Source organism: Oryzias latipes, chromosome 22 (assembly GCF_002234675.1).
Source record: "Oryzias latipes chromosome 22, ASM223467v1".
NCBI lineage: Eukaryota > Metazoa > Chordata > Actinopteri > Beloniformes > Adrianichthyidae > Oryzias > Oryzias latipes.
In genome coordinates this window covers 19,914,442-19,926,758 of record NC_019880.2, presented here as the reverse complement: position 1 = coordinate 19,926,758, position 12,317 = coordinate 19,914,442, and the positions used below count along the sequence as shown (strand labels likewise).

Genomic DNA, 12,317 nt, shown 5'->3' with positions numbered 1-12,317 from the left:
CTTATTTTGTCTGTTTCAAATTCCATCTGCTTCATTTCATTGTGTTGAACATGGTTCAAAAGAAGACTGTTTTTTTAAAAACATAATAAATGTTTTTTTTATTTTAAATGTGTGCATCTGCTTTTTTATATATATAGAGTTTATGTTACATAATAAGAGAGGCATATTATACAGCAGCAGAGAAGTTTGACTATTTCAAATAGAGGATTTTTGGATATCGAAGGGATCATTTGATTAAAGTTGATAAAAGAAGCATTTGTTGGCAAAACTCCCAATACTCCTCTTTTTCTAAAAAGAAATTAAAAAATAAGGATAATATATATGTGTGTGTGGATATAAAATATTAAAGGATAACTGTTCAAATGGAGAGAAGCCTCAAAGAGCCACCTCCGTTAATGTGTGTTCAGAACTCACTCTGTAAAGGGAATGTTTCTCAGTGCCATTGAAATTCTTTGGGATAGATCCGTTTCCCTTCGGAAGTCCATTCACTCTCGGTTTTCCTGTCCTCCGCAGATGTGGAGAAGGTGAAGGTGGTAATGTTTCCCGTGCCGGTGCCGGTCTACATTCCAGTGCCTGTGAACGTGTACTCCCAGGACATGCCGGTTCCAGTGGTTATCCCCATACCTGTGTGTCCGCTTAAGTGACAGCATGACCTTTATTGACAGCTCGCATGAAGTCTTTGAAAGATAGCAGCTGTCATCACCCCCCCCCCCCCCCCCCTCCTTGTTCTCCAGGTTCCAGTCCCCATCGCGGTTCCCCCACAGACCAAGGAGATGACGGATGCAGCAGTCCAGTCAGAGGTCGTCGCTGCTGATGAAGAGAAACAGGAAAAGGAGTTTGCTTCCTGTGCAGGTGAGAGAAAGCATTTCTCATTCTCTTATTTTGAAAACCTTATACATGACATAAAACTGTTTCCTTTCATCTCTGCTGTAGTCCAGAGTGATGCTTCTTGTTTTGGAGGCGTTGAGCAGACTCATAAAGCAGGTCAAATGGACAAGAGCTCAGACTCAGCTGAGTCTCAGCCTGACAACCAATCAGAGACGAGCACGGGAAAGAGCGACTCCTCCGCCCCCAACGCCAAAACTGAAGCCCCCCCCTCTCCACTAATGGACTTAGAAAGTGACTTTCCACTTGGTGAGACAACATCCTTTCATTTTTTTCTGTTGGTTTTAAATGAAAAGATTCACGTAAGAATCTTGTTTTTTTTTTTTTTTTTGTAGAACTGTTGGAACATAAGCCGCCTGTTCTTCAGCGAGGAGTGAAGAGACCCAGAGAGGGTTCCTTCAGCCGCAAACGGGTAAAACAACGAACAGTCAACATTTTTAAATTTATTTCTTTCCTCATTCATGTTCCAGAGTCAAAGTGGAAACACAAACCATCTTTTTAAAATAAAACAAAAATCTATCAAAAATCTGGTATAATGTGCTACATCTCTAGGTAAAAACCAAGTTGATTTTAAAAAATGTTTTTTTTTTTTTAATTCTATAAATTGCAGGTCTGATCATTTTGACTCACTCAGCTGCTGCTCAGACTAGGGGGGTTTCTCATGACGTTTTTCATAATGAAACTATTTTTTTTAATAAAGAAACAGTTAAATATATTGATCTGCATAACTTGAAAGGACTAAAGACAAAATCAAGTTATCGTAGTTACAATCGACTCACATCTTCATCATCTGGATTACATCAACTGTTAAAAAAATACTTTTTCACAACAAATAAATAATTGAATTGCTTCAGTTTTAAAGGTGCTTTACAAATTAAAATACCTCGATTGTTTTACCTTTCCCCGTAGCTGGATTTACTACTGGAATTTGCATTATTTTTCAAAGTAAAAGCACAACCGTTTTTGGACGCTGCTGAATAATTCATCCGATTTAGTCATTTACCACAGTTGAAACTCTGTCCTTGAAACAGAATGTCAACATATTTACAGAAGTTAAATTTGGGGATTTTAAGACCTTTTTAAGAAAAAGTTAAATATAATTTAAGACCGTATATATGAAGTAAATAAAGCTGTTTCTTGCTCTACACATACGATTCCGTTGTCATGATTCCTATTGTGCTAAATTTAAATGTTTTTCAACAAACCAGGCATTTTACTTCACTATCTAGAAATACCACCATTAGAAATCCATATTTGCAAGCAATTTATCCAAAAATTCTTTTGAAGGCCTTATTTTAGTTCAGTTAAATGTATGACCTTTAGGACTTCTTAAGGATCTGCAGAAAGCATCTAAGATGCAAAGATAATCTAATTCCAGCTACCAATCTTTGAGTGCTTCAGCAATATCTCAGCTCCTCATATTCACTGTCTGTCCATCCAGGGTCGCAAGCGGGCTGCTTCAGCGGAGAGCAGCGCTTTAGCTGCTCCAGCGACTTCCACCATCAACCATCTGTACGGACTCAAAGCCTGGAAGAACTGGGTCCACCAGTGCAGGCAGCAGCCACAAGAATGTAAGCTGTCAATGCTGTCTTTGCTGCCATGAGTGTCACAATAACACCTGACTTTCCATTTGGCTGCAGCCTGTTCACTGGATTTTAAAGAAGACATCCTTCAGTACGACTCCACAGAGCTCAGCTTTGCTCTGTCTCGCTTTATCAAAGAACTACGCCGGCCAAATGGAGACACCTATAGTCCCGACAGTATCTTCTACCTCTGTTTAGGAATACAACAGGTGCACAGCACACAGTTTCTGGTGTCCATCTTTGTTTTCACTATCATTTTGACTAATCTTCTCCTCTCTTCGATTAGTATATTTTCCTGAAGGGCCGTATTGAGAACATTTTTACAGACGAGCTGTATGGTCAGTTTGCCAGTGAAATCAGTGCAATGCTTCAACTCTGGAAACCCAAGCTGCTGCCGAATGGTAGATTGTTTTTTCTACATTTTATTACATGTACCTGGATGTATTTGCAATATTCTGGATGCATAAAATAAACTCAGATTTACTCTCACCCTCAATATTTTAGCATTATAAGAGCTAAACAAAGCCTGTTTTTTTTTCCCAGGTGGGGTTGTTCCATCCAGAGTGGAGGAATCCTTTCTGTGGGAGTGTAAGCAGCTAGGTGCATACTCACCTATCGTCCTGCTCAACACGCTTCTGTTCTTCTGCACCAAAAAGTTCCACCTGACCACCGTGGAGCAACACCGGCACTTGTCCTTCTCAAACTTCACTCGGCGCTCTAAACCCTGCAATCGTGCTGGAAAAGTATGTTACCTCCACTACAGGCGAAGCACGACTAGCCCTGATCAAACAGGTGAGTCTCATGGTTCACACCAAATAAACCAAAGGATGTGAAACTGATCCTGATCGTAGTCTGCAACCCTACATTTCTAACGTTCCTGAAGGGCTGCAGATTAAATCTTTGCAACCTTCAGTTAATCAGAATCAGAACTACTTTATTGATCCCACACGTGGGAAATGTGTTCGTTACCATAGCAACTGACATCAGAGGGAAAAAACAAAAAAAACAAGAACAAAAAAACAACAATGTAACATAAATGCAAACAACAAGGTGGTATAATTTAAAAAGCTATTTACAGAGCAGTGCAGGTAAAAAGATGTGCAAAAGAAATGTGCAAGAAAAGAAAAGAAAAGACATTCCTGCTAAACAGGAAGTGTCCCAGAAAGAGTGTAGTGTGCGTCCAAATGTAGCAAAAGGAGAAAAATGTATAACAGTATGAGTTGCAGCTTCATACTCGCATAGAAAATACCATCACCATTATCATTCTCCATGGATTGTGAACAAAGCAGTCAAATTTCCACTCTACAGGTTTTGCCTGAACAATTTGCATTTTATCATTTCACTGTTTTAATCGTGAAAACAAATATCCTGTAATCTGTCACTGGGATGTGCGTGTTTGTGGAGACCATCTGCTCTCATTTTTCTTTATATTTTGAAGAAAATAGTTTGTATTAAAAACTGTTTAGGTTCAAACTCTGAAATGAAAGTTTAAAATGAAACTCCAGAGATGTTCTAGACTTGGAATTGGAGAGTAAAATTCATTCCATTTGCGGGAATTTATGATATTAAACACACTCTTTTAGTGCAAACTTCTAGTATGTGTGGAAATTCATTTTTTAATTTGTATTGCAAAGCTGATGATGTCATATAGTTTTAGGGCCCCAGTCCAACCTTTATGCTAAGTGTGAAGCATTGAGTCCCATTTTAGAGGCTTTTGTCATGCGGTACAGTCAAAGTTCTTCACTAGACCTCATATCTGCTTAGATATCCCTACATCACTGAACCCAAAGGCGGTTTTCTAAACTGTATTATTTTACGTTAGAGAGTAATCTGAAGATTTGTTGTTTCCTTTCTTTAAAGTGCTCTTTAGAAAACAGCGGTTGAAGGAGGAAGACCTGGAAATGTTAGAAAATGTAACCTACCCCCTGCACTGTCCAGTGCGGCTTTATGAGTTCTACCTGTCCAGATGGTGAGACCAACACACACACACACACACACACACACACACTGCTATTCAGAACCTACAGCTGTCTTTAGCAGAACTGAACTCACATTTACTGTCCTGATCTCAAACAGCCCAGAATCTGTGAGGGATCGAACGGATGTTTTTTATCTTCAACCTGAGAAGAATGTGCACACAGACAGGTGAGACCAGGACTTCCCAGCAGCCCCTTTAAAACACGTTTAAGATGTAGTGTGTGCGTGCAGACACCGTGTTTGTTACAGGGAGTGGGCACTGAGGGGTTCAAACTGAGTAAACTACTCTAAATACCGCGTAAAATGGTGCTCCCCAACCCTTTGTTGTTTTTTATATAACTTTGTTTATTGAACATTTTACATTTGAACAGACATACAGAGTGTATAATGAGATGTCAGAGCAGGACAGCCATGTGTAAAAAAAAAAACAAGACCCTCCAATGTCAGCCCCACCCTCTTCAACAACCCCCAAAAGGCCAGGACAGACACAAACAAAAAATCTACGTAAATATTAAATAAATAAAAAATAAGACAAGGGGATAAGTAAGCCACTTAGAAATAATAAAAAATAAAATTAAAAAAATAAGTAAGAAAACCAGGGTAACAGCCTTAACCATTCCTTACACCAGCGCTCAGTCAGCCTACACACAGATTGTGAGGAAATGTCAAGGAGTCCATGTGTTGTAATAAAAAAAAAGGGTCCCAGGTCATGAGAAGTGCTCCCCAACCTTTTTCTGGCCATGGACCGGTTTAATGTCCGACTATATTCTTATGGAGAGACTGAAGTTATTAGCGTCTCGATTTTTTTTTTTTAGTTTCCAGTTTCCCTTAACTTTTGAGGTTAAAGTTTATCTTCATCCTCTGTAAAATATCTGCAGCTGATTTAAACTTTATTTGTGACGCAAATTTTGTGTATGAATTGTTACAATGTGATATAGTTTGCCTCTAACTGTCAAACTGTGAGCTAAAGAATTGGCTCCTACTTCAGCCTCGTCCAACTTTAAGGTGCTACGGAAAAACACAAAAGGAAAATAAAACAGGTGTTTTCTAGATAGAATCATCATAAACATAAATCCACATTTTGAACAACTTTATTAGCAGCAACCCCCATAACACTGGACAGCTCGTTGATGAATATTCTGCATAAATATTATCCAATGAGTCCATATCTGGGGTGAAGACTCTTGGTTGTTGTGTTTTAAATGCAGATTTCTTTCATTTTGAATTCAAAGGCTCTTCGTCTGTTTCCTCACTGGCTATTTTCTGTGAAAAGAAACTTTCCAAATATGTTTGGTGTTCTGTCAATGTTGCTAGCTGGAGGTTTCTTTAAGAAAGAAGCTGATGGGTTTTGGACACATGACCGAGCAACGTGACACAAGACATCTGGAAAAGTTTAAGACATTTAAAACTGCAATCTTCTAGGTTTAGTGAAAGTGACTCATGTCTTTCTGGTTTTCTGCCTCAAACAGCTGCCATTGGTACAGTCCTCAACCCCTGGATGCTGCTATTCTGCAGACCATGCTCACTCGTATCTTAGCTGTGAGGGAGGTTCAGCAGGAGCTGGAAGCTGCCCGCCATCGGTGCTCCACAGACGGTGATGCTGAATGACTCCCAGCGCACCTTGAGTCGTCGCTGTGGCGGAGGAAAACGCACATCTTTAGAAAAGCAAGACAATAGGTCAAAATCCCCAAAAAGGCAAATGTTGGAGAGAACTTGTGTTTTGGCATTTCAGAGAGCAGCTAATATGAACAGAAACCCCGTTGAGTTAAGACCGATGGTTTGCAGACTATGAAGATGGAGGTTAAAGGTCATTTATGAATCCACTTCACCACATTTCTATTTTCTAACCCTTAGATGCATTAAAGGGTAAAAGTGTCACAATAAATTTATATTCTTACCTTTTGAAAGAAAACAAAAAGTATTTCCAAACTTTTTCCCCAAAACACTGTCATTGTTAGAATTCCTTTGATATTATTTCAATTCTTCTATATATTTAGCAAAAATGTGAATGGAAATGATTTTCATTACTAAACATTTAGCTTGCATTGTTTGATCTAAAGGAACTCCTTTTGTTTCCTACAGGATTTCAAAAATTCCCATAAACCATCTAATGATCTGAAATAAGGTCATATTCTGGCTGCCTGTCATTACCAGGATAGTTTCATGGTTGTCTGCAATAATCAGAAAATGGTTGCAGCAACAACTTCTACATGTGTGTAGAATTGTCACCACACACACACACACACACAAGTCTGTTTCATTGCTGTCAGTGTAGCAAAAGGATTCCACTTGTGTTTCCAACACAGGTCAGTTTGACCCTCTTATGACAGTTCTGTCTGTGGTGCATCTAAGGGTTACACAAATGGGAGAACGTATTTTAAAACTTTTTTCATCCACTTGATTACTTTCTCAGGAAAGCAATGGCTTGTATGTATTCAGAAGATGCCAGTGTTGAATGAGGATATAAAGCTGACATTGCACACTTTGTTAGAGGGGAAAAGGCTGTTATTTCATTATTACTTTTGGGGTTATTTTGTGGCCTTATTTGTTTTATATGAACTACAGTGGAGGACAAAACTGTTGGTTCCCCTCAGTTAAAGAAAGAAAGTCCACAATGCTCACTGAAATGACTTGAAACGTTCAAAAGTAACAATAAATTAAAATGTATTGAAAATTAAATAATCAAAATCAGCCCATTACTTTTGAGTTGTTGATTAACAGAATTATTTAAAAAACAATCTATTGAAACAGGGCTGGACAAAAATGGTGATACCCATGACTTAATATTTTGTTGCACAACCTTTTGAGACAATCACTGCAATGAAACGGTTTCTGTATTTGTCAATGAGCCTTCTGCACCTGTCCACAGGTATTCTGGCCCACTCCTCATGAGCAAACTGCCCCAGTTGTCTCAGGTTTGACGGGTGTCTTCTCCAAAGGGCATGTTTCAGCTCCTTCCACAGATGTTCAATGGGATTCAGATCTGGGCTCATAGAAGGCCACTTCAGAATAGTCCAACGCTTTTCTCTGAGCCATTCTTGGGGGCTTTTGGCTGTGTGTTTTGGATAGTTGTCCTGTTGGAAGACCCATGACCTGAGACTGAGACCAAGCTTTCTGACACTAGGCAGCACATTTCTATCCAGAATGCCTTGATAATCTGGAGATTTCATTTGACCTTCACAACTTCAAGACACCCTGTGCAGATGCAGCAAAGCAGCCCCAAAACAGAACTGAGCCTCCTCCATGTTTCACAGTAGGGACAGTGTTCTTTTCGTTTTATGCTTCCTTTTTGAGTCTATGAACATAGAGCTGATGTGCTGATATTACCAAAAAGCTCCAGTTTGGTCTCATCTGTCCAAAGGACATTTTCCCAGAAGCTTTGTGGCTTGTCAACATGCATTTTTGCAAATTCCAGTCTGGCTTTTTGATGATTTCCTTTCAACAGTGGTGTCTTCCTTGATCGTCTCCCATGAAGTCCACTCTGGCTCAAACAATGATGAATGGTGTGATCTGACACTGATGTACCTTGATCTAGGAGTTCACCTTTAATGTCTTTGGAGGTTGTTCTGGGTTCTTTGGATAGAGTTCCAACTATCCGTCTCCTCACTTTGTCATCAATTTTCCTCTTCCGGCCACGTCCAGGGAGGTTGGCTACTGTCCCGTGGGTCTTAAACTTCTGAATAATATGTGCCACTGTCATCACAGGAACTTCAAGCTGCTTAGAGATGGTTTTATAGCCTTTACCTTTACAATGTTTGTGTATAATATAGTTTCTAACGTCCTGGGACAATTCTCTCCTTGGCTTTCTGTTGTCCATGTTCAGTGCGGTTCACACCTTTTGACCAAACAGCAATGTGACTATTTGTCTCCCTTTAAATAGTCAGACTGACTGATTATGGGTTTGAAAACAGCTGTGATGTCAATTAAAGGACATATCTGAGTTCATCATGACCCCCTGGGCAGTTAGTTCTTAGTCTTTTATGGAGGTACCATCATTGTTGTCCAGCCCTATTTCATTAGTTTGTTTTTTTAAATACTTCTGTTAATCAACAACTCAAAAGTAATGGCTGATTTTGATTCTTTCATTTTCAATACATTTTAATTTATTGTTACTTTTGAACGTTTCAAGTCATTTCAGTGAGCATTGTGGACTTTCTTTCTTTAACTGAGCAGTACCAACAATTTTGTATTTCTATTATGCATGCAGTTTTACAAAAAAAATTATTTGAGCCATTCAAAATTAGTTTGGACTAAACATAGTTTGACAAAAATCAGGTAAAACCTTTTTTATAAACCAGCAGTCGGTATAATTTCTTCTTTTGAATCTATTTAAGGCCAAGTTTAATTATGTGCACAACTTAGAGAAACTAGCATCTGTAATTATAAAACCCACTTGAATTCACTCAATTCTGTTCTGTTATTATTTTTATGTTAATGATGCTAAAACTGAAAAAAAGTTATTTCTTTAAAAAATGTTGCCAACATCACTGCAGAACTTAAGTAGGTTACATGTGAGATAATGTTAAGGTTTTTAATGTTTTACATTACATTTGGTTTCAATGCAAAACCATTTATGTTTGTTCATTTGTATTGTTTACATCCATAATGAGTCATTTTTATTGTTCTGAAAGATGAATTTGGGAACTGAAAAGGTTGATTTTTGTTCCTCGGCTTTCTGTTTGTTCTCCTATGTGTGTGTATGACTTATTTTTGCCAACTTTAAAATTGTTTTTATCTAAAAACACTGTTTCCTGTTGTCTTCATCTTTGTTTTTTTTGTTTTTTTCATTGTAAAAATGTGGAAGGGTTTATTTTAGAGGGACAAATGCTGGAGTAGAATGCAGGAAAAAAAGCTGCCTTCATGACAAAATGAGGCTTTTTGTGGGGTGTTTTTAGGGCCTATGTCAGGCAAAATCAACGTTTTGGAGCCTTTAAGTGTATTATAATGTTCATTTTTCACAAAAACAACACCTAAGCAGTATTTTGGTCTATTCACACATTACTGAGTGTTCCTCTAAAACCCTGCTCCGTGAGTACCAGCCCCTCCCAGTCCACAAAAACAAGTGGGTCCTCACATTGTGACTTAACAAAGTGAGGAACAGCCCCTTCCCGGAAGAGTCTATGCTGCCAGCACCGCCCACAGGCTAACAGACACGCCCACTTTCTCTGCAGAGATAGCGGTGATCGGTTAAACCAGGGGTCGGGAACCTTTTTGGCCGAGACAGCCATAATAAATGAGCCATGTTATTGTAGCGGACTTAGTTGAACTGGGTGGCTGTTGGGTCGCGTTCTAAGTTCCAGGAGTTCATTGAACGCATCAAGCAGAGATGCTGATTGGCCCTCAGTTCTGTCGCTCAGCCTGTCGTTGGGGAGTTTGGACCAATGGGGTTCAGCTATGGGCTGAATAAGGGAAATGGGAGGGCTGGAGCGGCAGTGAGGAAATATAAAGTTGGAAGAAGCGCTCTCGTCTCTGCGGGAGAGATTGAGGAGTTGCTGAATTATTTGTACGGCGTTGGTTACGGCCTGCAGTAACCAGAATAATGAACCTTAAAAGAGGTTAAGTCTCTGGGAGCCAGTTTAGCTCGTGCTTGTTTGCGGCGCCTTCCGTCCGTGAAACCCAGGTTCGACTCCAGGCTGCTCCCTGTTCCCTTCTCTACCTCTGCCGGTTCCAAGCCCAGTTAGAGAAGGTTGCGTCAGGAAGGGCATCCGGCGTAAAACATTGCCAAATTTACCATGCGACTTGTTCGCTGTGGCGACCCCTGATGGGAGATGCCGAAAGTGGAAGAAGAAAAGAGGTTAAGTCTCTGTGTGGGAGAGGGACGCTACATTATAAATACATTACATTATAAAAAATGATGTGTATTTCTTAGCATTAATGTGACTTCTGGTGCTGCATGGCTTCACCTTGCTGCCTGTGCCCACTACCCCTCCCTATCCCCGTTTGCTTCCCAAAGACGGGAGCGTGCATCTGCCGGGACGGCAACTCGCAAGTTTCAGACCTTTACAAACTGGCATCGCATCGCGACCGAGAAGGACTGGTTTGATGAAACTTCTTTTTTTTTTTTTATAGATTTGTCAGCGAGCCAGATGTAACTCTGGAGCCATGGGTTCCTGACCCCTGGGTTAAACACTTTCCTTTTACTTGCACAATATGCACATCCATTTCGGATGTTGTTTATTTTCGTGGGTGAAACACAGACAGAAATGGGCGGCACCCACACAGAGCGAAACCTGGTGCCTCAGAGGTCGAGTAGTCCTACTTCTGCGTAGGAAAAGAGCTTAGGAAAATAACTAACATTTAATTAAAAATTTCCGGCGGTCCGTCTAAACTTTCAGCTCAAACAAGGAGAAGATGATCAGAGATGAAGCCAAGAGGCCCATGATGACCTGCAGAGATCTACAGCTGAGGTGGAGAGTCTGTCCATAGGACAACAATCAGTCATATGCTGCACTAATCTGACCTTTATGGAAGAGTGACGAGAAGAAAGCCATTTTTTAACCCTTGTGCTATCTTAGATGACCCCACCCTTACATTGACGTGTTCTCCCTACCATGACAAAGGTGGAAGGATTTCATGTAATCCATGGACACCAGTGAAGATCACAAATCATTGAAGAAAAAAGGTTCAGAGCACTGTCTAGTGGGTCTAGATGACCCAACTCCCAATGTTAAAGTGCCTAGGATAGCACAAGGGATACAGATATCCATAAACTGTGTTGTTAAAAGTTACCCACAAGCCACCTGGGAGACACACCTAACACGTGGAAAAAAAAGCTCTGGGTAGATGAAACCAAAATCCAACTTTTTTCAAAACGTCATGTTTGCAGTAAAAGCAACACAGCTCATCACCCTGAACACACTGTCAAACATGGTGGTGGCAGCATCATGGTTTGGGTCTCCTTTTCTTCAGCAGAGACAGGGAGGATGGTAAGAACTGATGGGAAGATGCATGGAGCCAAATACAGGACCATTCTGGAAGAAAACCTGATGGAGTCTGCAGAAGACCTGAGACTGGGACAGAGATTTGTCTTCTAACAAGACAATGATCCAAAACATAAAGGAAAATATACAATTGAATGGTTCACAAAGAAACATAACCAGGTGTTAGAACGGCCAGGTCAAAGTCCAGACCTGAATCCAATGGAGAATCTGTGGAAAGAACTGAAAACTGCTGTTCGCAAACGCTCTCCATCCAACCTCACTGAGCTCCAGCTGGTTTGCGAGGAGGAATGGGATAAAAATGTCAGTCTCTGGATGTGGAAAACTGATAGAGACAAACCCCAAGAGACTTCCAGCTGTGATCACAGTAAAAAGTGGTGCTACAAAGTATTAACTTAAGGGGGCTGAATAATTTTGGCATTAATATTTCAGTTTTTTATCTGTGCTACCCGGTCCTTACATTGACGTGTTCTCCCTACCATGACAAAGGTGGAAAGATTTCATGTAATCCATGGACACCAGTGAAGATCAGAAATCATTGAAGAAAAAAGGTTCAGAGCACTGTCTAGTGGGTCTAGATGACCCAACTCCCAATGGTAAAGTGCCTAGGATAGCGCGAGGTTTACATGCAAAAGGTGCAAAATACATGTAACGTCTTGCAAATATTCCTGTATTCCATTAAAACCTGAAAACATTATTTGTTGGACTCAAGATGTAAAAAGAAAAACTACAATGTGGTGCTGAAAGTAAAAGTTTTCAAACTTCATGAAATTTAGTGATAAATGTGAGTTTTAATGAATAGTTTACTCTGTGCTAGATGTGTACCATCATTTACGGGAGGGAGGGGGGTCTGTTTTCTGCTCAAAGCAGATTTGAATTTAAACTATGAAGTAGTTTATAAAAACAGAACAACAAAAAGCATAACATAACAGAC

At 40.0% G+C, this 12,317-nt stretch overlaps 1 protein-coding gene across 5 annotated transcripts in view; it reads left to right on the top strand.

Annotated features, from left to right (window-relative positions):
- The window catches only part of LOC101159629 (zinc finger MYM-type protein 4), a 48,773-nt gene extending 42,092 nt beyond the window's left edge, over positions 1–6,681 (top strand). For 4 of the 5 annotated variants that reach the window (XM_023952026.1, XM_023952028.1, XM_023952025.1 and 1 more), the window contains 11 exons: positions 514–626; positions 735–852; positions 934–1,134; positions 1,221–1,297; positions 2,327–2,456; positions 2,526–2,677; positions 2,755–2,869; positions 3,012–3,260; positions 4,329–4,437; positions 4,545–4,613; positions 5,915–6,681. In XM_023952026.1, coding sequence (XP_023807794.1) covers positions 514–626; positions 735–852; positions 934–1,134; positions 1,221–1,297; positions 2,327–2,456; positions 2,526–2,677; positions 2,755–2,869; positions 3,012–3,260; positions 4,329–4,437; positions 4,545–4,613; positions 5,915–6,053 — 1,472 coding nt within the window. In that variant the 3' untranslated portion in view covers positions 6,054–6,681. The remainder of the gene's footprint in view (positions 1–513; positions 627–734; positions 853–933; positions 1,135–1,220; positions 1,298–2,326; positions 2,457–2,525; positions 2,678–2,754; positions 2,870–3,011; positions 3,261–4,328; positions 4,438–4,544; positions 4,614–5,914) is intronic. The other variant, XM_023952027.1, reaches the window with a different exon arrangement.
- Positions 6,682–12,317: the final 5,636 nt, after the last annotated feature.